General features: G+C 38.8%; 1 protein-coding gene across 1 annotated transcript in view; it reads left to right on the top strand.

Annotated features, from left to right (window-relative positions):
- Positions 1-25,652, top strand: part of LAMC2 (laminin subunit gamma 2) — a 90,165-nt gene that overhangs the window by 22,273 nt on the left and 42,240 nt on the right. Inside the window, 2 exon segments of the mRNA XM_056814613.1 lie at positions 15,561-15,749; positions 22,212-22,347. Coding sequence (XP_056670591.1) covers positions 15,561-15,749; positions 22,212-22,347 — 325 coding nt within the window.

Raw genomic sequence — 25,652 nt, forward strand, 5'->3', positions numbered from 1 at the left:
GATGAACAACACCTATCTGGCTACTGCTTCTTAGACTCCCTTGCTGATTCATCACTTAACTGTAAGTGCACCCCAAGATTCAGTCCTAAACCCTTAATCTTGTCTCTGTACTCTGGCACTTAGTGATCTCCTTCATTTCTATAGGTTCAATGAGCATCTCTATGAAGCTCAGTAGGTAGGTCCATTGAGTAGAGGAGAGAACACAAGACTTAGAGAAAGGAAGACTCAAGTTAAAATCCTGTATCATATACTAACTCTCTGTGTCACCCTGGCAAATTCCTTTAACCCCTCTTAGCTTCAGTTTACTTATCTGTGAAATGTGGGGGATTATTTCAGTGGTCTCTACAATCCTTTCCCCTTTTCTCTCTAGTGTTATTCCTCAGGTGCTCTATAATATAAATAAATTCCTCTGCATGGCAGTTGAAGGAATACCTTCACAACTGGCTCCTTCCTACTGGTCTTCCACATTATTCTCCCAGCTAGGGGTTATAGCAGATAGAGCACTGGCCCTGGAGCCAGAAAGACCTGAGTTCAAACCTTACCTCAGATACTTATTAAGCTTCCAATTCACTTAACCTCTGCTGTCTCAGTTTTCTCATCTATAAAATGTGAATATTAAAACCAGTCTCCTAGGGTTGTTGTGGGAATTAAATAGGACAATATTTGTAAAGTACTTGGCAAAATGCCTGGCACATAGTTGGTGCTTAATAAGTGCTTGTTCCCTTTTATTATTCAACACCACTGTTTCAGCTGCTATTCTGTACAAAGGATGCTCCATTTCCCACTTCCATGTATTTGCATTGGCCATCTTTCATGCTTAGAATGTATTTATCCCCCATCTCCACTTTTTAAAATCTCTGGTTCCTTTAAGAGCTAACCCAAAGGCCCCCTCTACCAGAATGCCTTTCTCTATCCTCTCATCTGCCAGTGTCCTGGGCTCTGGAGAGAAAAAAACCAAACCAAAACATCCCTATCTTTCAAGGAATTTACAATAGGTTAAGTGACAAATACATTTATAAATATGTGCACAATAAATAACATAACTTCAAGGAGGAGTACTCAGTTCTAACATGAACTGCATTTTGTTAACAGTGGAACATGTGATCCAAAGAGCACAATGGAAAGACAACAGAGAGTTCAGGCTGACATGGGTGTAGGGATACCAGGAGTGATGTGTAAGCAAGGGATCTTTGACTTAGGCAGCCTTGAATTGTTGGGTCTCTGAGTGGAGCCATAGGGTGGTAGATTATGAAGTTGTTCACAGCTGCAAAGGTCAAGTTAATTTTAAAATATTCCCTGAGAAAGAGGTTGAAAGTAAAGAAATTTATAGAAGAGTAGGTATATTTCCAGTTCTTGGTCTCATCCTTTTGTTAAAAGAGACTCAGAAGCCCTGGGGCCATCTTGGTTATAGAAAGGTTGAAGGTTCTTGAAGGTCTTACTTCAGTGTTGCGTAGATTTATCTCAAAAGGGTCTTTGTTCCTGGACTTGTGGCTAGTGTTGAGTTGGAGCAGAGATGGTGTCCAAACTGTAGGCCTGCTGGTCAGTCAGAGAACATCCCTCCCTTCTTTTCTAGATAAATTTATGAGTTTCTTTGGGGGATAAAAAGACCCCCTGGAAATCAACCTTCTGGTAATGAACTTTTCCAGATTTAGGCAGGAGTATCTTCACCAGATCTGTCCTCAAAGCCTTTTCAGCTTCACGGGATTTGTTAGGGTTTATACTCTGTTGGCACTGCCTTTGAGAACCTTAATCTCCTCCTTCCTATGGCGAGGCATTACTGTGGGGCTCTGGTGGAGGATGAGTTCTTTAGACAAGTACAAAGTACTGGATTAGTGTGGATAAGGCAGAGATCCCTTCAGAGTAGTGGGAATAGAGAAGGCTTTTTGGAGAAGATGACATTTGAACTTAGTATGAATAGGCTTTGGCAGGTGGAACAGGAGAGAGGAATGAAAGGTGAGGATTGCCTATTCATGACAGAAAAAGAGATAAGAAAGCCTCGAGTGAATTTGGCGAATTCCAAATAGACCAAATAGAATGTAAGCTCCTTGAAGGCAGAGATTATTTTATTTTATCTTTGTATCTCTAAGCCCCTAATCCAATGTCTGGCACGTAGTAGGAGCTGTTGATTAGTTGGTTGAGTAGAACATCTCTGACATAGACAGCATATATATCTTTAAGAGAAAAAGTTGTCAAGTGGTAGAACAGTGAGCTAGGAATTATGGAGCAAGAATTCTGGCAACCTCTCCTTTGAGACAGAGCCAGGGTGAGAATACCACGATAATAACATCTTCTCTGCTTATTCCTAGTGTTTATATAAAATTTCATTTTAAGCCTTTTTCAGATTTTCACAAGTTGCTGATCCAACTAAAGTAAATTGACTTTGTCTAAAGCTGGAGTATCAAAGCCCCAGTTACTCAGCTACTTTTGTAGAATTAACATAATGACCTTCTTCTAAGGAAACCCCAACCCCACCCCCCAAAACTATGCTTTTAAAGAACTCAAAATATAAAGGGTTAACATCAAGCATGAAACCTACTTTGTGATGGAAGATATTGGCCAGAGAATGACCACAAATGATTATGTCTCCTCCTATGTTTGTTGGAAAGGAATAACAATCCTAAAATAGATCCAGTGACTCAGTCCATATTGGACAATTGAGGGATGGTGATACATGTTTCTAGTTTCTAGTCTGGTCAGAGCATTGTCCTCAAGAAGTATACAGTCCAGGAGGGAGGATGACAGTTAATTCAATAAACATTTATAAAGGACTCACCTCATGTAAAGAAGGCACTATGCTACCTTTGGTGGAAACAATTGTCCCTGTCCTCAAGGGGCTTATATTCTACTGCTTTGGTATGCGGTTAAATAAATACAATCATTTTGAGAGGGAGAGAACAGTAAGACACCACAGGGAAGGGTTGGGTTTGGAAAGGCTTTACATAGGAGTTGGCCCCTGAGCTGGGCTTTGGGGAAAACAAACAACTATTATCATAGTTTAAGGCAGAATGTGACAAGTGCTAGGGGAGAGCCACAACCAAAATGCTTATGGGGATTCAGGGCTTCAGAAGATCACTTTTGGAAATCTAGAGTGCTCTTTTTTTTTTTTTGAAGTTTTTTGAAGTTTTTGAAGTGATTAAAAAAATTATTTTAATAACAAATTTCCCCATAAGTTTTCCAAAATTATGTGATCCATATTAACTCCCTCCCTTCTTCCCTCATGGAGGAGCTTTTAGAGGGTAATGTTTGAGCTAGTTCTTGACTAATAATCAATGAGATTTGGATTGGTAGAGATGGGAAGCACTGGTATTCTGGTTAGATGGAATGGTGTGATGTTAGAGATGTGAGAAGAAAGGATATGTTAGGTAGTCTATTTGTCCAGGGTATAAGAAGTGTCAGTTGGGAAGAAAATGGTAGATATGCTAGGATAATAGTAAATCATTCATTTGATCTGGATATAAGATATGGCATTTGGGAAGTGTGGGAAACAAGAATGGTAAAGGCATTATTATAGATTTTAGAACCAGAAGGAACTTAAGAGGCCATATAATCCTACCCATGAAAGTGCCCAAGTTCACAGAGGTATTAATTCATTTAATATAACACTAATTTAATTATTTAATACAAGAAGGACCACGAATGCCAATTAACACAAAAATTTGCTTGGTCCTTTAAAGAATCTTTCCATTTAATTCTTAAATTCTGGATTTGCTATTAAATAGCAAAGCTTGGATTTATATCTAGGACTTCTAACACAGAACTCTTTATTCTAGATTGGACTGGTAAATTGAGCCAGATCATACAGGACCTTGAATGTCATGCTTGGAAGTTTGGGGGTTTTTTCATGTCCAGAGCTCTGTTTTCTGTGTCTTGGTATCCTTCAGGTCCCAGTCAGTTACACAGTCAGCTGATTTACTGGTCTCTATTCTATACCTGCTGCTGTTTTCAAGTCGCTCTCATTTCTGCTTTTGGACCAGAAGGATCTCAACATTTGAAGAGCCCACTTCAAAAGCAATAAGACCTGGCCACGTAGTGACAAGTGGTAGTGACTTAAAGGTTTCCACCATGGCTTGAGACAGTGATGTTAATCTTGACCAACGAAAGAAATGGAATCTTCAAATGTGGAGCTATTCTTTGAGCAGAGGCAGAAATGGGAGTGACAAGATTGTGGCAGGAGTAGACCTGTGTAACTAAGGTGTATTCCTTTTGCTTACTTCCACTTCCTGGTTAGAGATATCAAGTTCAAATACTCTTTTTTTTAAGTCCTATTTATAGATGGGACATAGCTCAGCAGTCTTTGTAGAAGTCATCTAGTTTAGTTTCCTAGTGTATCATCTGTAGGCATTCCTTTCAGATGGCTGCCAAGCCTATTTTTTTAAGACGATGGGATCCCTGTCCCCCAGCTCCCTTATTTCATGTTTATTATATCATCAATGAAAATATCTAGAGGCATTTGAATGAACTGACCTGCTCACCCTCTTCTCAATAAACTCCTTTGGCTCCCAGTTCCATCCAAGAGCAGAAACAAAATCCATTTGACTGAAAGCTCTTCCTAACCTGCCTCCCCAACCCATCTCTCAGTTTTCTTATGCTTTACATTCTGATACATGCTCTATGATCTAGTGATACTGGCCACCTTGCCATCCTCACCCATGACATTCCATCACCCAGCTCTAGCGATTTTCTCTAGCTTCTCTCCCTCCCTCTGTCTGTCTGTCTGGCTATCTCTGTCTGTCTCTCTCTCCTCATTTCTGTTTAATAGCTTCCCTGACTACATTCAAGTCTTTTCCAAGAAGCTTTCCCCAGTTCTCCTCAATCTTGTTGTCTTCCCTCAAAACTCTTCTCCAATTAATCTTTTATCTATCTTATTTGCAAGCTATCTTCCCTTGTTAGACTGTGAACCCTTTGAGAGCAGGAATTGGTTTTTGCTTTTCTTTGTATCTCCAGAACTTATCAGAATGCCTGGTACATAGTAGGTGCTTAATACTGCCTTGACTTGAGATATCCCTTATCGTGTTCCAAGAACCCGTAGTTCAGCTGAGTACACTCACAAGCATGTTCCTAGTCCTCCGCAACTGCTGTGGAGACTTAGAACCTTTTCTCAAAATGGTGGTCCCTGAATGGAATTGCTAAAACCAAAAGGCCTTGCTTGCTGGTGCATCTTAATTCATATTTAATTTGTTAATTAAGGAAAAGCATATGATCTAACTAGTGATACCTGGAAGCATTGGAGTAAGGCTAGGGAGGGGGCATAGAAGGGATATGGTATTTAATGCAAAGGATTTATCTGGCTCTCAGTCAATGGATTTGGAGAAATTGGAGAAAACAAGTCCTTTGCTTGCTTCAGGTGTGAACATCTTTGGTCATAGTGGAATGGAGCTGATGATCCTGTGAAAGGCAGCCCTCAAGCCTTGGCATACTTGAGTTATATCAAGATCTCCTCATTCTTTGTTTGGTATTTTGTGGATCCTTGGGTTGAGCTCTCTATAGAGTAAGGCTGCTCAGTGATACAGGAAATGGCCAGAGGTTTTATAATGAACACAGGATCATAGATTTAGAATCAGAAGGAACCTTAAAAACCACCATTTTTATAGATGTAGAAACTGAAATCAAAAGAGGTTCAGCAACTTGCCCAGGATCACAAAGCTGGTAAGTGCCAGAGGCAAGATTTGAATGAACTTAGGTCACTGTGACTCTAATCCTAGGTCTCTATCTACTTTATTACCTAACTAACTTGCTCAGGTGTTCTGAATTTGTTTCCCTCCTCTGGATGGGCCATGGGTGGGGAGGTGTCAGGAACTGACTAGAGAAAAGCCTGACTGAGTCGAACATGGGCCATGAGTTTCCAGGATGGAAGAGGACAGATACAGGAGATAATCAGCAAAGGGATGAGGTAGGGATGCCAGGGAAAAGAAACTGTCTGGAATAGTCATCCTGTCCATCATAGTCCTTATAAATTTCAGAAGCTATCTCCATTGCCATCTTTTCCCAACACACTATTTAACTCCAACAATCTGCAGATTTGTGCATTCATCGGTGACAGTAAAAACTCAATTCATTATTTATAATCTGTCTACTTTCAAAGCAAAAACTATTACTATTCCTTGAAAAGAAATACATGGTGCTGAAGATTCAGAAAACGCTTAAGGAGAAAGATTTGTTTACTTGGTAAAATGTCAAGAATGATCAAGGGAGAGGCAAATTATTTATTACAAGTTTTAAAAATAACCCATTTGTGAATACATTCCAATGATTCCATCTTTTTTGTATACATTTCCTTCTTGAAACTTAAACCCCTCTAATGAAGATAAAGTAAAAGTCAAGTCCTTCCTCTTTTTTGTGCTCTTCATTAGCAGAATCTCTCCTAATCCTCTCTGTATATCATGTGTCATTTCCAAATGGCACGGTGCTCTCACTTTCCTTTATTCTGATAAAAAAAAAAGTGTTCGTTGATATTTTAAAATTTTATAACAACTAAATTTCCCCTGTAAGTCTCTTCCAATCCTTCCAAAAAAGCTATTGCATTCCAATTGCTTCTCAAATGGTACATAATACTAATTGTTCTAAAGCAGCTATAAATTTCACCTTTTGTGGATCTATTCATTGAATGTTTAGTCAAATGTCTTATTTGCTCAGCTACTCATTTTTTCCCATTGTGTAGAAATTCCAGAGGAAACAGAAATATTTATTTATTTATTTTTAAACATTATTTTATTTGGTCAAGAAATATTTATTTCTGAATTCAAAACTCTGTGTGTATGTACAGTTATATGTCAGTCAATAACCATTTATTGTCCATCAATAACCATTTATTATTTATCAATAATCATGGTTTATTAATGACCATTTATTATTTATTAATAATCTACCATGTCCCAGGCTAAGTCCCGATGATGCAAAGGGAAGGTCAAAACCCGTACCTGATGGACTGTGAGCTACTTGAGGGCAGAGACTATCTTTTACCTCTTTCTGTATCCACAGCACTTAGCACAGTACCTGGCACATAGAAAGTGATCAATAAATGTTTATCAATTAATTGCTGTCAAGGAGTTCAGTCTAATAGGAGAGACAACATATAAACAACTATGTACAAATAAGTTATATGCTAGATAAATTGGAAATGATCCATAAAAGGAAAGAACCAGAATTGAGAGGGGTTGGGAAAGGCTTCTAGTGGAAGGTGAGATCTTAGCTGAGAGTTGAAGGGTGCCAAGAGGCAAACATGAGAAGGTAGAGCATTCTGAGCATGGGGGACAACCAGTGAAAATCTTTGGAGTTGGGATATGGAGTATCTTGTTTCAGGAACTGAAAGGAGGCCAGTGTCACTGAACTGAAGAATATATGGTGGGATATAAGGTAGAAGAAGACTAGAAAGTTAGAAAGGGCTGGGTTAATTCCTTTAAAATCCAAAGGATTCTATATTTGATCCTGGGGGTAATAGGGAGCCACTGAAATTTATTGAATAGGAGGATGACCTAAGTGCATGGTCAGAAGTGTACTTCAGGAAAATCCATTTGGCAGTTATATCAAGGATGCATTGGAGTGGGGAGAGATTTGTGATGGGGAGGCCAACTAGCAATAGTCATGGGGTAATGGGGGCCTGTGCCAGGAAGGTGACAGTGTTAGAAGAGAGAAGGAGAAAAGTGTTATGAGGGTAAAATTGGCAACCTCTGGCAAATTCAGTATGAGTATTGAGAGAGAGTAAGGGGTTGAGAACAATACCTACATTGTGAGCCAGGGTGACTTCCAAGATGGTGGTACTCTCTACAGTAATAGGGAAGTTAGGAAGATATATGCCTTATAATGCTAACATTTTTGTTTAATTTTAAAATGGTTTATTAGCCATATAAAGACAAAATAAGCTTTGCCTTTGTATTAGTCATTTGGTGACTACTATTAGTCATTATGGGTATTCAATTAGAGGTTGAATGACCTCTTGTGAATGAGTTATTGCGGAAAGGATTCTTGGTTAAGTGATGAAGTCCCTTCTGAAATTTTATAGTCCAGTGACACTGAATGGGAGGAAAAGAAAGATGCTTCTTTGTCTCACTTCCCTGCCACCTGCTTGGATTTGAGTTGTGGTCCCCATCCCCTAAGCATCTGGGTGGTACAGTGGGTAGTGGTAAACCTAAAGACAAATAGACCTGAGTTCCAGTTGGCCCCAGATACTTATTAGCTGGGCAAGTAGCTTAACTTTATTAATAGCACTTACATCCCAGAATTGATGTAAGGATCAGATAAGAGAATATTTATAAAGTACAGTGTCTCCTACACAGTAGGTGCTGAAATAAATGTGTATTCCCCTTCCTTTCTTCTTTTCTTTCTGCCTCCCACCTCCAGGGCTAAGAGACTCCTTCTCCCTTCTCTCATTCTTTTTGACTGGGATGATGGGAAAAGGAAAGAGATGAATATAATGGCAGAGATAGACTCTACTCTCCCCAGATCAAGAGCCACCCTTGTATGTAGCAGCAGTGAAGTATGAGAACTTGCTCAGGGACAGCTTACTAAAAACTGGCATCTCCCTATCAACAGCAACAAGATTAAAAATAGAAGTGTTATATTTTTCTCCTTTCAAAAACTTCAAGTGAACTTAGAGCTAAAAAGATATTTCCCTTTTTTTGCCATTCAAAATTCCACCTGGGATTAGATAGCTAAACTAGGTTGTGTTTTTTTAATTAAAAAAATAGCACTACTAGAATTTACTTGACAATTTGACAGCCATAATTCTGACTCCGGATGAGATGTAGAAGTACAAATGTATTTTTCTTCTCTCTCTCTCTCTCTCTCTCTCTCTCTCTCTCTCTCTCTCTCTCTCTCTCTCTCTCTCTCTCTCTCTCTCTCTCTCTCACACACACACACACACACACACACACACACACATTCCTGCCTTCCTTCTTTCTTTTTTCTTTGTTTCTTTGCTTCTTTCTTTCTTTTTTTGTTTCTTTCTTTCTTTCTTTTTCTGTTTCTTTGTTCTTTGTTTCTTTCTTTGTTTCTTTCTTTGTTTCTTTCTTTCTTTGTTTCTTTGTTCCTTTCTTTGTTTCTTCGTTTCTTTCTTCCTTCCTTCCTTTTCCTTTCTTTCTTTCTTTCTTTCTTTCTTTCTTTCTTTCTTTCTTTCTTTCTTTCTTTCTTTCTTTCTTTCTTTCTTTCTTTCTTTCTTTCTTTCTTTCTTTCTTTCTTTCTTTCTTTCTTTCTTTCTTCCTTCCTTCCTTCCTTCCTTCCTTCCTTCCTTCCTTTCTTTCTTTCTTTCTTTCTTTCTTTCTTTCTTTCTTTCTTTCTTTCTTTCTTTCTTTCTTTCTTTCTTCTTTCTTTCTTTCTTTCTTCTTTCTTTCTTTCTTTCTTTCTTTCTTTCTTTCTTTCTTTCTTTCTTTCTTTCTTTCTTTCTTTCTTTCTTCCTTCCTTCCTTCCTTCCTTCCTTCCTTCCCTTCTTCCTTCCTTTCTTCCTTCCTTCCCTTCTTCCTTCCTTTCTTCCTTCCTTCCCTTCTTCCTTCCTGTCTTCCTTTCTTCCTTTCCTGTGTATTGGTTCCAAGGCAGAAGAATGGTAAGAGTTAGTCAATGGCATTTAAATTGCTTGCCCAGGATCATACAGGTAGGAAGTGTCTAAAACCAGATTTGACCCCCGAATCTCCAGTCTTGAAGCTTGACTCTCAATCCAGTGAGCCACTTACCTGCTCCCTAAAAATGTATTTTTTAATAAAAACAGATTGAAATGATCCTCAGAGGCTATGGGGTTTTTATAGATGAGACAACTGGAGATTCAGTGGTCAAGGTCACGTAGATGACAAGTGTTAGAGGCTAGAGTCCTCTCCCTCCAGAGTTAGTACAATTTCCTTGCTACCATGCAAAAGAAGGGAAAGACACTGGATCTTTCACTTCCAACCTTAAAATTTAAGATCAATTTAAATTAAGGAACTTTCAGCTTCACTTTTTCAGATCATTAAAGTAAGCAGTTTAATCAAAGAAAGGAAAAAATTCTCTTCCAAAAGGATTTGACACTGGAAAATTCTGGAGAGTTAAGAACAGATTCCTAATCATCGGGGCAACTCTTTCTGGACAAATTGCTTTTCTACCTTGCCATACCATCTGTTCTGTCTCTCTTGCTCATGATATCTCAGCTTGAAGGAATCAGGGGAAGGAAAGAATCAAGAGAAATCACAAAATGGCGAGGGTAAATAACACTGGCAAAAGAATCTAGATGCTACGGGATCATTCCAACCATGATTTTATGAGAGTTGAAACTGAAGAGAAGAGAGGCAAGATAGGGCTGGGAGCTCCAAGGATTGCTCTAGGGAAATTAGGCAGCCCATCTCCCTTCTAAATAAGGAGAAACGTGTTTTGTCCCTTCAAATGGTTTCATGCTTCAATTCATCTTTCAGGAAGATTACAGGCAAACTACAGGATGACGTTGCTGCTTCTTTTATATTAAGTTAAGAAAGTGTTAGCGTACTGAGCGAGAATTCTATGTAATCTTTAGCCGGCACACACATGTTGTCAGGTTCAAACATGACATTTGAATTCCAAACATCTGAGATAGTTCCACTAACTGGCCAAGTACCCTACCTGCCAAGCCTGCCAGATAAATACAAACTTATCTCACAGCCTCCCTTCCCCCAGCAGAACATGCTGTCCCAGCTCCAGCCTCCCAGATGGATGGGTCCTCATTCCTCTTTCTACACCACTGATTGCTGTTGCTGGAAGCATCTGCCTAAAACAAATCCCCTTGTATTTATCAAATCCCTTTAGACTTCTCTGTTGGAAAACGCCAATTTTCTTCTTGCTACCCCTCCCATCCCAATCCTAACATAAGCCTGTGTGGAAAGAGAACTCTCCCACTGAATGCTATCCATGCAGAAACAATGAAAACTTTGTGTGTTGGACTAGGGAAATTTCAATGGGGGGGGGGGGGGGAGAGGCCCCAAACTTCCAGGTGATTCCTGTATGTTCAGGTGCTTGTTAGGCTCTTCTTAGAGCCAGTTTTGTACCAGCCAAGTTTCCAGGCATAGATCAAAACTTCCCTTGACATGAGAAGAGAATGCATATGGAAAAAATGCCCCATTTCTGATCAGGTGGCCTGTCCCACTTTTATTCAATCAGCCAACACTTGGGAAATATATGAGAAATAGAATTTAAATCTATTACCTCTATTCCTTTAATTTTTTTTCCAAACAACACATAATTTTTCCATGCTTATTGGTTTTGTTCAGAATGGGATAGTCCATATTACTAAATCAATGAGTGAGTTTTTGTTACGCACCTATGTTTTTCTAGGTGTGAGGGGCACAAAGACAAAAATGAAATAATCCCTGACCTTAAGGAGCTCTCATTCTATAGGAGAAATCTCATGTATACATCTAACATATATTCAAAATATGTACAATGTGATTTCTGGAGGGAGATATCAGTAAGGGGGTGGGTAGGGCAGGAAGAAAGGAGATTAGGAAAGGGATCATAAATTTTTGTAGACTAATAATTTTTAAAATAATCATTTTAATTAAAAAAAATTTTTTTACCAATTACATATAATAAATTTTCACATTGGATACTATAATAATGATAGGTGATTTGGGGATTAAAGAGTGTGTTAGAACGAGTCATTTAGGCAAGGAAACAATTCTATTTCCCGATTGGGTCACTATCCCACTTTCCATTGTAGCTGATCCAAACCTTCTCGTCCATTCCCAAGCCTCCTATGGCATCCCCTTGATCCTACCCTCTCTACTGAGGACTTCCATCTCTTCTATTTCACACAAAAAAGAACCACATAGAAGCTATCCAATGTGAATTCCCTTTTCTCCCCTCTTCATCATGACTGATATTTTCCCTACTATAACATCCTTTATTCAATCTAATCTCATCTGTGTCTTTTCTTTGCCAAGACCAACCCCTCTTCAGGTAGTCTTTATTTCATCACTCCGTGGTTTTTTTTTTTTCCAAGCTGGTTGTCCCTACTATTATCTCCACTCTCTAGTCTTTAATCTCTTTTTAGCTGCCGATTCCTTCTCTGCTGCCTATGAACATATACATGTTTCTTTCATCCTTAAAAAAAAAAAAACCTTGTCACCCAATCATTGGGTATTTTTTACTTTCCAGTTATCATCTCGTTTCTCCTCTCGTCAGCTTTTTGTTTTTAATTTTGAAAGAGTCAGCTATACTCAATACCTCTACTTCTTTTCTTTAATATTCCCATCTAAACCAGCCACAATCTGGTTCCTGAACTCATCACGCAAATGAAACAGTCCTAAGAATGGCTCCTTCCTACTCTCATTCTTGGCTTTTAAGCTTCATTTGAACACTATTGATCATTTTTTCCTCCTGGATTTCTTCTCATCTTTTTTTTTAACCCTTACCTTCTATCTTGGAATCAATACTATGTATTGCTTCCAAGGCAGAAGAGTGGTAAGGTCTTGGCGATGGAGGTTAAGTGACTTGCCCAGGGTTACTTGTATCTGCGGCTGTTTGGGGCTCAGGTTTTCCTGTCTCCAGGTTCTATTTTGTCACCTAGTTGTTCAGTGAAGGGGATAAAGAGTCTACAAAGGCAGTCTACATAAATGACGTAAATAAAGTAAGCCAGTTTAACTGAAACAGAGAGAATGTGAAGGGACTAATATAATAGATGACAAAAAAAATAGGTGAGAATAGTTTTGTGGAAAATTTCAAATGCTGGGCTGTGGATTTAGAATTTTTTGGTAGATGCAACAGGAAAGAAGGAAGCAAGCATTTACTAACTGACTACTCTATGTCAGATACTTCATAAATATTATCTTATTTGGTTCTCACAACAATAGGTACTATGATTATCCCTCTTTTGCAGATGAGGAAACTGAGGCAGACAGAGGCTAGGTGACTTGGCCAGAGTCACACAGTGTCTGAAGTGAGGTTTGAATCAAAGTCCTCTTGACTCCAGGTCTAGCATTCCCTTTATGTTGACACCTGGCTGCCTCAGTTGGTCAAGAGCCATTAATGATCTGCAGATAGGGGAGTGATGTGATTAGCCCAAGGTTTTAGGAATATAAACTTGACAGTTGTATGGAGGATAGATTGGAAGGAGGAGAGACTGAAAGCAGGGAGACCAATTAGGAGGTTGTTGACATATTCCAGGTGAGGGGTAATGAGGCTTTCGACCAGGGATGTTAACTATGTGAGTGAAGAAAGGGAATGGATCCAAAAGACTTTGAGTTAGAATTTATAAGACTGCAATTGATTAGAAAAGAAGAGTGAGTAAGAGGGAATAATAACAACAACAACAATCATAGTAAATAAATAACTTACTTTTATGGTATTTTAAGATGTACAAAACATTTTAATCTCAAGTAGAAAACTCTGATCCAGGATAGCACCTGCTTCTCTTCAGGAAGAATCAAAGATGATTTCCAGGTTGTAGATTTGGGAACTGGAAGGCAGTTTGTGCCCTCAAAAGAAACAGGGACATATGAAGGCAGGACAGCTTTGCTTTGCGTTTCCCTTCGTTGGCTGAGGTCAAGAGACTAGATTTTCCAAAGGAAATAGGGAGACCAGTGGCATTATTAACCCAAAGGAATGTTTTTACATAAATAGAAAAAATCCAGAATGAATCCCCAAATCAGGAAGCTAAATTATCTTTGTCTTGTTATTCTGTAGAAAGTGATGTTATCCAATTAGAAATTATTATATATATATATATGTTAGCCAATTTGAAAATATGATATGTTTTTAATTAGGGAATACAAATAAGGAGAGCTATGTCAACTCAATTCATGATATTCATGCCACCAAATTAAATGTTTTGAAAATAGCTCACTCTAGGAAGCTGGGCTTTCACATTGGACATTGGGAATGAAACCAGGATGAGATGAAATGAATTGACTGCAGGCATTGGGAGAAGCCGTTACTGGGAGAAGTCTTGTCTAGGCTCTGAAGCTACTCTCCATATCATTTTCTGCCTGCCTTCATTGCACTGTAGGATGGAGTGGGGATTACAACACTGGGCTTCCTGTCCTAACCTGTTCAATTGAGTGTTTTAGTGAGGGGTGGGAGTATTTGTGGAGAGATTCCCTCAGGGATTCTGCACACCTTGCTTCATTGTTTGGCAAAAAAATATTTCCTAGCTACTTTGATCTGGGTCTGGGTGTCACTGTGTGGGGCAATGGGAGGGTCTGTGTGTGGTTTGTCTTTTCTAAGAAATACCTTGTGGGTCAGAGTCTGGGCATTATTATTGTTGTTATAATAATAAATACTTATGTGCCAGAGGAGTTGAATAAAGTCTAGATTAGAAATTATACCTACCCACATCTAAACTTAAAAACATTGATTTTGTAGCAAAATATGAATATACAGTGACCAGAATTCAGGTGCAGAAAAAGGTGACATTATAAACAAATTAGAGGAGTAAGGAGGAAAATATCTTTTTCATTTCTGCATAGGGAAGAGTTCATGACCAACAAGAAATAGAGAGCACCAAATAAATAAATAAATAAATAAATAAAATGTACAATCTTGGCTACCTAAAGTTAAAAAGGTTTTGCACAAACAAAAGCAATGCAGCTAAGATTAGAAAGAAAACACAAATGGAAAAAATCTTTTTAGCAAATTTAATTAGCATACCATTGCTAAAATATGAAAGGAATAAATTCAAAGTTTTAACAATAAAGCCATTCCCTAGCTAATAAATGGTAAAAAATATGAATGAGAATTTTTTCTAAGGAAGAAATTCAAGCTCTCTATGGCCATATTAAAAAAATACTGCCAATCACTAAAAATTAGAGAAATGCATATTAAGGCAACTCTGAGGTTTGACATTACATCCTTCAGGTTGGCTGAGTTGATATAGAAGGGAAATGGCAAATGCTGGAGGAAAAGTGGCAGATTAATGAACTGTGGGGGAAAAGGCAGAATAATGAACTTTTGGAGGAGCTATAAATTTGTCCCTATTCTGAAAAATAATTTGTAACTATTTCTCAAAAGTTGCTAAAATATTGCAGCCTATTTCACCAAATAATACCACTACTCAACATGTAGGGGAATAAGCATTTATATAACACCTACTATGTGCCAAGTACTATGCCAAGTACTTTTACAAATATTATCTCATTTGTGATTCTCACAAGAGTCCAGACAGGAAATGGGAAAAGTAGGGACACTAATACACTGTTGGTGGAACTGTGAACAGACCCAACCATTTTGGAAAGCAATTTGGAATTATGGTCACAGAGTTATAAAGCTGTATGCCCTTAGACCCAACAATACTAGGTCCATTTCCCAAGGAGATCGGGGAGAAAGGGAAAAGAACTTATATGTTCCAAAATATTTATAGCAATTCTCTTTGTGGTGGCAAAGAGCTAGCAATTGAGAGAATGTCCACCAATTGGCGACTGGCTAAACAAATTGTGGCATATGGTTGTGCTGGAATACTACTGTGCATAAGAAACAATGAGCAGACTTCTTTAAAAAAAAATCTTGGAAAAAAACTACATGAGACAAGTAGTAAAGAGCCAGAGATGGGTTTGAACTCAAGCCTTCTGACTACTGTTTAAAGGCAGTTAAACCTGGAATCTTTTTTCTAATGTTGTTGTATTTCTTTCTCTCCTTAGACTGTGACTGTAATGGGAAATCTAGACAATGTGTCTTTGATCAAGAGCTACAAAGGAGGACTGGAAAGGGATTCCGCTGTGTCAATTGCAATGACAATACAGCTGGTGTACACTGTGAGAGGTGCAAGGATGGGTTTTACCGCCAGAGAGACAGAGACCGCTGCTTGCCCTGCCATTGCAACACCAAAGGTATGGACTGTGGAATTTGGACTTCTTTGTAAGTTCTGCTTCCATTCCTATCCTTGTTTCCCTTACCTCCCCACAATATCCCATTCACCCCTTTTATTTATGCAAAAAAACTTTTAAATTTTATTCAATCAAAATAGTCTGTTTTATCTTTTGTGACCTTCTCCATCCCTTGTATGGCCACAGATTCTTCCTCTTGCTGTTGTTTTGGTGTAGGAAATCTTCACATCATCAATGACCCAGATCTCTTTATTTATGCCACAGATCTTGTATGTACATCTTTTCTGTATATTCTCTTCCGTTGGATTGGGTGCTTCTTGTGAAAAGGATCCTTTTTATTTTTCCACCTTAATATAGTGCCTGGCACTTGGAAAGCAGTAGATAAATATTTATTCACTGTCTGATTGGCTACTTCTATCCTGGACTATAGGACTGGCTTTCAAGGAAGGATTACCTTAGGGGTGGCACTATTCTTGACCTTGATTCCTTAACAAAGGAATTTGCCCTTTGAGAATGATTGCTGAGTTCCTTAGACACCAAAGGCACCAAAGTCATCTACTGTATCCTTGTCATCCCCAGTCGTCCTGGCTTTTGTCTTGCCACTGGACTTTGATCACTAGAACAGAGAGTGAGACTGATGACTGTGCAATTATGCCTCATAATTCCAATTCACACACGTCAGGACATCAGCCCTTGATGCCTTTGGTCCTCTTAGAAAATAACGTGATAACAACAACAGAGTTCCTCAATTATAGTCTCATTCATAGTCCCCCCCTTTGTGATGCCATTTCTCCCCCCCCCCTTTTGCTTCAATAACATATAATGATCTGAATTAATTTCTGGGATATCCCTGGCATTCAATCTCAGGTGCAGTAGCAGTGATCAATAGTAATAATTGAATCTAGCTCAGTAGAACTGATCTGTATCAGTTGCTCAAAGGATTTGAAAATGGCTAAACTCTGGTTGTAGAATCATGTATTGGGGGCACTGTACCCCTGAATAAGCTATAAGAAGTTATATTACTTATTATAATATATCACATTATTATATGATATAATATTACTTATAAGAAGAAATTTAGTATAAAGAATGATGCTTTCAGAGTCAGAGGACTTGGGTTCTAATCCCAGACTTGCTACTACCTCTGTAACCTGGGGTGAATCACTTAACTATTGTGGGCCTTTGGTTCTTCCTTTGTAAAATGAGGGGATTAGATCCTTAAAGTCATTTTCACTTCTAGTTCTATGACCTTGTGATTTGAGAAAACTGGAGTCACCCAGTGCAGATGTGAGCCAGAACCCTTGGAATTTCTCACTAGGGGAAGAGATTTACCAGGGCTTCTGCCATGATGCCCTTTACTTTCAGATTTCCACAGAAAAAAATATAGCACCCAGACTCTTCTAGCCTTAGTGAGCCTCTGGATAGAGAAAGAAAAATCAGGTTATCCAGCTTAAAAAAGCATTTAACCTCCACCTCCTTGAAGAGCCCACTTCCCTTGCAGCTCTACTGCCACACTGTGAGTCATAACAGTTGGGTCATCTGAATAAAACATCAGTATGAATGTAATTAGAAATTTAATTGGCTCAGCTGGAGTGTTGGCGGGATGACAAGCTCAGTATTCAAGAAACAAATAGTAAGGTGCTGCCCAATAGTATGACAATGGTATTGGTTTTTACCATTCTGTCTCTCATTTTTTTCTTTGTGTCCTTTTATCTACCCCAGGAAGAATAAGTCTGACTTTAAAAAAAAGGTGTGTGTGTGTGTGTGTGTGTGTGTGTGTGTGTGTATGTGTGTGTGTGTGTGTGTAGGGGAGATGAGATGTGGTTATTCTTTGATGTTAGTGAAAGATTTCAGACAAATTAGACAGAGCCTTGTCTATAGAAGAGAGTTCTGATGGGATTGGAAAGCCTTGGGTCCAAGTCCCATCTCAGATACTTAATAGCTGTGTAATCCTAGGCAATAGCTTGAGCACCCATTGGACTCAATGACCTCTTAGTTTTCTTCCTTTTCTAAATCTATGATCCTTTGCTCTTCCATGAAGTTTCCACTCTCTCACTCCATCAGTGCAGGGAAATATCCTTGACTTCATGAAGGCTAAGACTGCTGAGCCCACACAGACTCTGAAAGAACCAATAGAGCTGTGAGTTATGAGCCCAGGGGCAGATGGGGGCTCTTGTTTTCAGAGATGCTGGTTATCAGGAAGCAGGCCACCAGGCAGTGACATTTTTTGGCTTAGGTAACCATAAAGCTACCTATCAAGGTATGGAGGTTTTGTGGTCTTCTTTTGTGGAGGAGGCAGTACTTATCTTTTTTTATTCTGTCACTGGTTTCAGAGACTTTATTTTGTTCATATTATTTTATTTTGTCAATTTAAAACATTATTCCTTGGTTACAAGGATCATATTCTTTCCCTCCCCTGCCCCCATCCCTTCCCATAGCCAACTCGCAATTCCACTGAGTTGTACATGTGTCCTTGATCAAAATCTGTTTCCATGTTGTTGATGTTTGCACTTAGAGTTAGAGTCTATATCCTCAGCCATATCCCTTCAACCCATGTGATCAAGCAGTTGTTTTTCTTCTGTGTTTCTGCTCCCATAGTTTTTCCTCTGAATGTGGATAGTGTTCTTTCCTGTGGATCCCTGCAGATTGTTCAGGGACATTGCATTGATACTAGTGGAGAAGTCCATTAAGTTTGATTGTACCACAATGTATCAGTCTCTGTGTACAATGTTCTCCTGGTTCTGCTCCTTTCACTCCGCATCACTTCCTGGAGGTTGTTCCAGTCTCCATAGAATTCTTCCACTTTATTATTCCTTTTAGCACAATAGTATTCCATCATCAACAGATACCACAATTTTTTCAGCCATTCCCCAACTGAAGGGCATCCCCTCATTTTCCAGTTTTTTGCCACCACAAAGAGCGCAGCTATGAATATTCTTGTACAAGTCTTTTTCCTTATTATCTCTTTGGGGTACAAACCCAGCAGTGCTATGGCTGGATCAAAGGGCAGACAGTCTTTTATCTCCCTTTGGGCATCGTTCCAAATTGCCCTCCAGAATGGTTGGATCAATTCACAACTCCACCAGCCATCCATTAATGTCCCAACTGCTAGTTGTTTTGATTTGCATCTCTCTGATTATAAGAGATTTAGAACACTTTTTCATGTGCTTATTAATACTTTTGATTTCTTTATCTAAAAATTGAGGCAGTACTTATCTTAAAGGAATCTCAAAATCTTAAAATTTTTAAATTGATACATTAAAAAATTTTTTTGTTTATTACATTAAAGTCCTCAGGTTTTCTCCCTGTCTTCCTCCCCTCCTGTCCTAGAGAAGGCATCATTTGATTAAAAAGAAAAAGTATACCTAAAACTGTTTCTTGCTTGTTTCTATTTATCAGTTCTTTCTGGAGGTGGATTAGATATTTTTTGATATATTGGTTATTTTTCTAAAATCATTTTTCTTTGTTTCCCTTACCATCCCTTATAACAAAGGTCTAGGGGCCAGATTTGTGATTTCTCAACCCATCTAGTACCTTCTCTGTATTCTGTATTCATTAGTTCCTCTGTATTCATTAGTTCCCAATTTTCATATATAGAGCTAGTTTGTATAAGTTTGTTTGTAGGTTGTCTCCCTCAATTAGAATGTAAACTCCTTGAGGATAGGGACAGTCTTTTGTCTCTTTTTTAACATCCCAGAACTCAATACAGCGCCCCCCCCCCCAATGGTACACCGATGAGAAGCCTTTCTCTGACAATGCAGCTTGGTACTTTCTCTACAGTTTATAATCCTACAGCACTTAGACGTTAAGTGAGCCATTGCCCAAGCTCACACAATCAGCAGATGTCGGAAAGACGTTCTTTGAGGTCAGTTGTCTGTCCACCATGCAAGCCATACTGCCTTTAATCCCATGACAGAGAACAAAAAAGAAAGGGAAAAAACCAAAACTAACATAGTGAAAAAGTTCAACATTCTATTTGGTACCCAACGCCATTATTTGTCCACCTCTGCCAAAAAAAGGTTTGGGGGAAGTGCCTTCTTGTGTCTTGTTTGAAAGTCCCAGATCTTCACAATCATTGAAGAAGGTCAGTTTGAAGAAGGAAGTCAAGGGTGAGACAGGAGCCAGAACTCCTACAATGCTGGCATGTCCTGGAGTACAGGAAAGAATGCTTGTAAGAAAACACATCTTGGGTTCTCCAGTCGTACTTTTGAGTGCCTTGGCAAGGAACTTAAAGGCATAAATCCTTCAAACCATTTCTGATGACATTATATAGAGGACCAAAGTCACCTAGCAAATCAGCAAGATTGTAGCCTGAGCCTCAATGGCTTGCCACCTATGTGCACCCTGTTCCCTCAATTTGAACCGAAGTAGCCAGTGGCAGGGGCAGCTAGATAGCACAATGGACAGAGACCTACACCTGGAGTTGGGAGGACCACAGACACTCCCTAGCTGTGTGACCCTGAACAAGTCACTGTGTAAAAGGGAACTCCTTCCTCCCAGGGCTCTTTCTTTTCTTTCTTCTCATCCAACCCATCTCATGAGTGAATTGTACCTTACAGCCAAACTGAATTATTAGCATTCCATTGCCATTCCACCTCCCACCTTCATGTGTTCTCACAGTCTGCTTCTCATCTGGGGAAAGCACACCTTCCTCATCTTTGCCTCTTAGATTCCTGGGTTTTCCTCAAGACTCCTCTCAAATGGCACCATTTCCTTTAAAGCCTTCCAAGGTGTCCTCTGATTTTAGTGTTCTCCTTTCCTCAAATTACTTTGTATTATTTTACATGTATCTTTTATCTTCCCTCATAGAGTGCAAGTCAGTCCTCTGAAGGCGGGAGGTCATTTATTTTTGTCTTGATTATCCATCCCCTCGTTCTGTGACTTGCACACAGTAGGTTCTTAATAAATGTTCATTGAATTGGATTGAATTGATGATGCAGATTTCAGGATGCTTTGGTATATCAGTGAGGGAGATGATTTTGGAGGGAAGTGGAGGTGATGAAGTTTTTCAGTGCCACTGATCACATTTCCTAATAGAGAGACAATTTTGCCTTTGTATACATCTGATCTTAAATTAAAAAATAGCTAATAGTTAACAAAGTAGCTAACGTTTATATAGTAACTGCTATGTGCCAGAAATGACGTCAAGCCCTTGACAAACATTATTATCTCATCTGATCTGTGAGGAAGTACAACACTGGGATGTAGGTACTATTATCATCTCCATTTTACAGCTGAGGAAACTAAGGCAAATATTGATTGAGGAACTTGTCCAAGGTCACACAGTGAATCAGTCACACAGCCTGGATTTGAATTCCTAAGTCCAGACCTAAAGTTCTATCCACTGAGCCACCTAGCTCTCTATTAAAATCACACCTGGAGTGCTCACTCTCAGGAGGTAATGATGATAATAATGATGACGGTGATAATAACAATAGCTAGCATTTATCTAGTGCTTTAAAGTATGTGAAGCCCTGTACAGATGAGACCTCATTTTTAATTCATTTAAGATTGACAAGGTCCTATGGGATTCTGAACTCCCTGGGAAAATGTCCATTTTTCCTGTGGCTGGAAAGGTTTAATAATTGGCTTCTATTAAAGAGATGAAAGCTATTTGTGCCCTTCTTGATTTTTAGTATCAGACTGGGTAGGGATAGGAACTGGACCTCTGATCTCAATAGTACAGGAACTCCTGGGGAACAAAACTCTCTCTACCACTGCAGACCAACCTACACGTTCTTGGCAACTTCTGGTGTCTGAGAATTGCAGAATACTAAGAAATTAATTAGCTAACTTGTTCAGGGTCACATAACATGTGTCAAGGGTGAGATGTGAATGTAGATCTTCCCAGTGTTGAGGTCATCCATCTATCCACTGTACCACTTTGACTCCATTAGACTGGACTCAAATAGAATATATCTTTTTTAAGAAACTCTTACCTTTTGTCTTAAAATTGATTGGTCCCAAGGCAAAGGAGCAGAAAGGGCTAGGCAATGGGGGTTAAGTGACTTGCCCAGGGTCACCCAGCTAGGAAATGTCTCCGGTCAGATTTTAACCCAGGATCTCCCATCTCTGGGCCTGACTCTCAATCCACTGAGCCACCCAGCTGCCAGCATCTTAGAGAATACCTATTTCTGCTCTGGGCAATATCAGAGCTTTACAAAGCATAGTTTGAGAAATGTTACCTAAATGAAACTTCAGTGTATTTCTATTTCCTGTGTGCCTTGATGGATGCTCATAGCATGTATAATAATCATTAGAGACAATACTTATCCATTAATTTTGAATTTTAATTAATTAAATTTATTTATAATGTAAATAATTAATTAATTGATTTTGAACTAATTTTGGGCTCCATTAAGGTACCTTTTCTTTCCAATAAACTCTCTTTTCTTGCAATGTAAATTAATTAAACATTTCCTTCTATTTTTTCTCTCTTCTTGCCTACCCTCCTGTACCTGACAGGCTCTCTTGCCTCCCGATGTGACAACCATGGACGGTGCAGCTGTAAATCGGGTGTGATGGGAGACAAATGTGACCGATGCCAGCCAGGGTTCCACACTCTCACAGAAGCTGGGTGTGCTCGCAATAGACAACTACGGTAAGTATCTGCCCAGATGGACTCAGGGAGAGTCACCAAGGGAACCATCAGAAACTCTGTGGGATGGAGATGAGGCTAGGGATAGACTGAACCTGAAATTTCATCCTTAGAGGAAACTCCTGAGTGAGGAAGTTCCTCCTACCCATGTACCCTTTCTTTGCAATTCAAAATATTAGATCGATTATGGGAGCACCAACCTATTAAGTGACTTGCCCAGGGCAGCTAGGTGGCATAGCAGATAGAGCACTGAGACTGGGGTCAGGCAGACCTGAGACCAAATCTGGCCTCAGAAACTTACCCTGGGCAAGTTGCTTACCCCTGTTTGCCTCAGTTTCCTCATCTGGAAAATAAGATGGAGAAGGAAATGGTCAACTGCTCCAGTATCTTTGCCAAGAACACTCCAAGAGTTGGACATGACTAAAAAAGACAAAAAACAAAAAACAAACAAAAAAAACAACAAAGAAGATGAAAATAATAGTTCACATTTATATAGTACTTTTTACAAATCACTTTTATAATCATAATTGATCCTAATAGCTTGCATTTATAGAATGCACTTTGCCAATATTATTTCATATGATTCTTATAACAGCTGTGGGAGGTAGATCCCCATTTTGCAGATGAGGAAACTAAGGCAGACAGAGGTCAAATGACTTCAAATGGCTGGGATTGGCTTTGGATTCAGCTCTTTCTGACTCCTGGTCCAGTTCTCTATCCATTCATTGTGCCACTACTTAGCTGCTAATAACACATTATGATTGATTATGATTATGAAAGTGATTTTTTTCCAATGGGTACTGCTAATGTTCTGACTCAGAAACCACCTTATTTATTCTCCTGTCTATGTTAGCATGTAACGATAGGAAGTCAGTGACTCCTGGGAATTGTAGTTTTTAGGGTAACAGATTTCTAATTACACACTATTTTATTAGCATGAGTACACTGAAACAAAATAAACTTGTACTGGTATACAGACAAACTACTTAAAACAATTTTGTTCAAAATTTGAACCAAACATTGCTTTATCATAATAATGAATTTTTTTCATTATTCAAAATTCAAATTCAAAAATTCAGAAATTCAAAAAATAATTTCTATCTAGAAAACCTACAGGTACCATCAAAGAAAGGACCAAAAATTCACTAAATACTCGAATGTATCCTATAGATAGGCATACCATGATTAGAATATAGACTATGAATTCTTCTATTTTTAAAAATATTTGTTTTAAAAAGGCTAGTGCAAGTATAATATTTTACACTGGAATTATAGAAAGTATGCACATATCTGGAAAAAAGATCTCCAGTCACAATAAAAGCTCTTAACTATGTATGCACTTAATTTTTTTTCTTTTCAATAAGGTACAAAACATGATTTCTTCTCTAGTTCTCCTTGGTACTGAGCTGTCCAACGGTGCCCCTAACACAAACCTCCAGTGTCTCTTTTCACTTGGCCCATAAGAGGCAGAAGATTGGAAGTGTGATAGGACAATGACCCAACATCAAACACAACATTGTTGTAGAGTATGAAGTCTTATTATATAGATGAACTGGGACAGTCCAAGAGGTTACATGATTTGCCCAGGATCTTCAGTATGTGAGGGTCTGAGATTCAGCTCTATTTAAAGTTAGCATTCTCTCTACAATATCCCACTCCCTCACTAATGACAAGATGGAACTTAGACTCTTAATCACATACCTAGGAGTTAATGAATGGATGTCTGCAGAAGAGGGAGAGAAAAGAAAAAGGATAAAGAGAGAGAGAGAGAGAGAGAGCTGCCCCTCCTCTAACCCTCAATTGTCCCATTCTCAATGGAGACCTCCCTGATAGCTGAGGTAGGATGGAGAGGGGCATTATGATTTTTAAAAAAAAGCCCAAACCTTCTATATCCCAAGGACAGATGACTTTTTCTCAGACAACCAGCTCTGATCTTTCTTTACTCCAATATTTTACCACTAAACAGACATGCAAAGGATAGGATTTTTACAGTGTTGATGAGGTAAGGGGTTTGGCAGATGAGCTCAATGATAGGTTTCCATCTCCTTTTACCACTGTCTCCTTCTTCCTGGATACCCAACCCTAGAAAAGTGAACACTAAATACCCAAGGACTGAACCACCCTCCAAGGGTAGCCCAGACTTGCCAATGCTTACTGTTCTAAGAGGGAAACCCTTGTCTCACATTTCCAAACCACAAAAGAATGAGCCATAGGAAACCTTAAATGTGGCTTCCAGAGCCATTCTCTAGCTGTTTAAAGCCAGAAGACCTTTGTTCTTAGGTTAAACTTTCACTTAAGTGGTCTTTTAGACATGGGAATGTTTCTCAGTTTTGATCAAAGCCATGTTTCTGTACTCCTGATATATTCTTGGACTGGTCCACTGGTGTGAGGGACTTCATTTCCCATAGATATTGGGGGTCTCAGGAAAATGTGGTATGATTTGGGAATGGGATAATGGTGGTTATGTCATCATCAACTTCACAGAAAGGCTGATAATTTCTCAAGGATTGTTCTACAAGTCAGGAGTATTGAATGAAGGGGGGACTTCAATTTGAGGATTTTGTTTGGCTATTTTCCATGTTTTCTTTGCATAGAACAGTTGGTGAATCATTTGGTAAGCAGTGAACTATTCATTCTCTCTTAAAGTTTAAGGTGGGGAATGATTAATGTAACACTCTATGTATGCCTCAAATGAAATTTGACATCTTTGGCCCCCTGAATCCCTTTGGATTCCTAAGGGTTCAAATTTGAACAAGACAACTTCAATAAGTGCTTGTTAATTAATTTCTACTTAGTTAAGCCTCTAACCCTAACTCTTCTTAAAGATATCACACAAAAACAGCAACCAACACTAGGGTTAGGTCTTTGAGCTCTTGTTTAGGGATCTCTTGACAAATGCTTCCTAATTAGTTAATTTTTCTTAGAAATGGCCGTGAAAAAACAATGGATTCTACCTGGAAAATTATATATTGATTTATTGATCAACTAGACCAGTCAAAAAGTAGAATGGGATGCCTTGGGAAGTGGTGGGTTCCCCTCCACTGGACAACTTTAGGAAGAGATTGGTTGACCACTTGTCAAGTATATTATATTGGAGACATCAAGATGGTCAGTGGAGAGAGTGTTGGTCTTGGAGTCAAGAAGACGACTTCACATGCTGTCCTACTTACTGGGGAGAGTCATCTTATAGATGAGAATAATAATAGTACCTACTTCACAAGGTTGTTGTGAAATCAAATGAGCTAATATATACAAAGTGCTTTGTAAACCTAAAAGCACTATAAAGATGTTAGCCACTATGATCATTA

Source organism: Monodelphis domestica, chromosome 2 (genome assembly GCF_027887165.1).
Source record: "Monodelphis domestica isolate mMonDom1 chromosome 2, mMonDom1.pri, whole genome shotgun sequence".
NCBI classification, from domain to species: Eukaryota; Metazoa; Chordata; class Mammalia; order Didelphimorphia; family Didelphidae; genus Monodelphis; species Monodelphis domestica.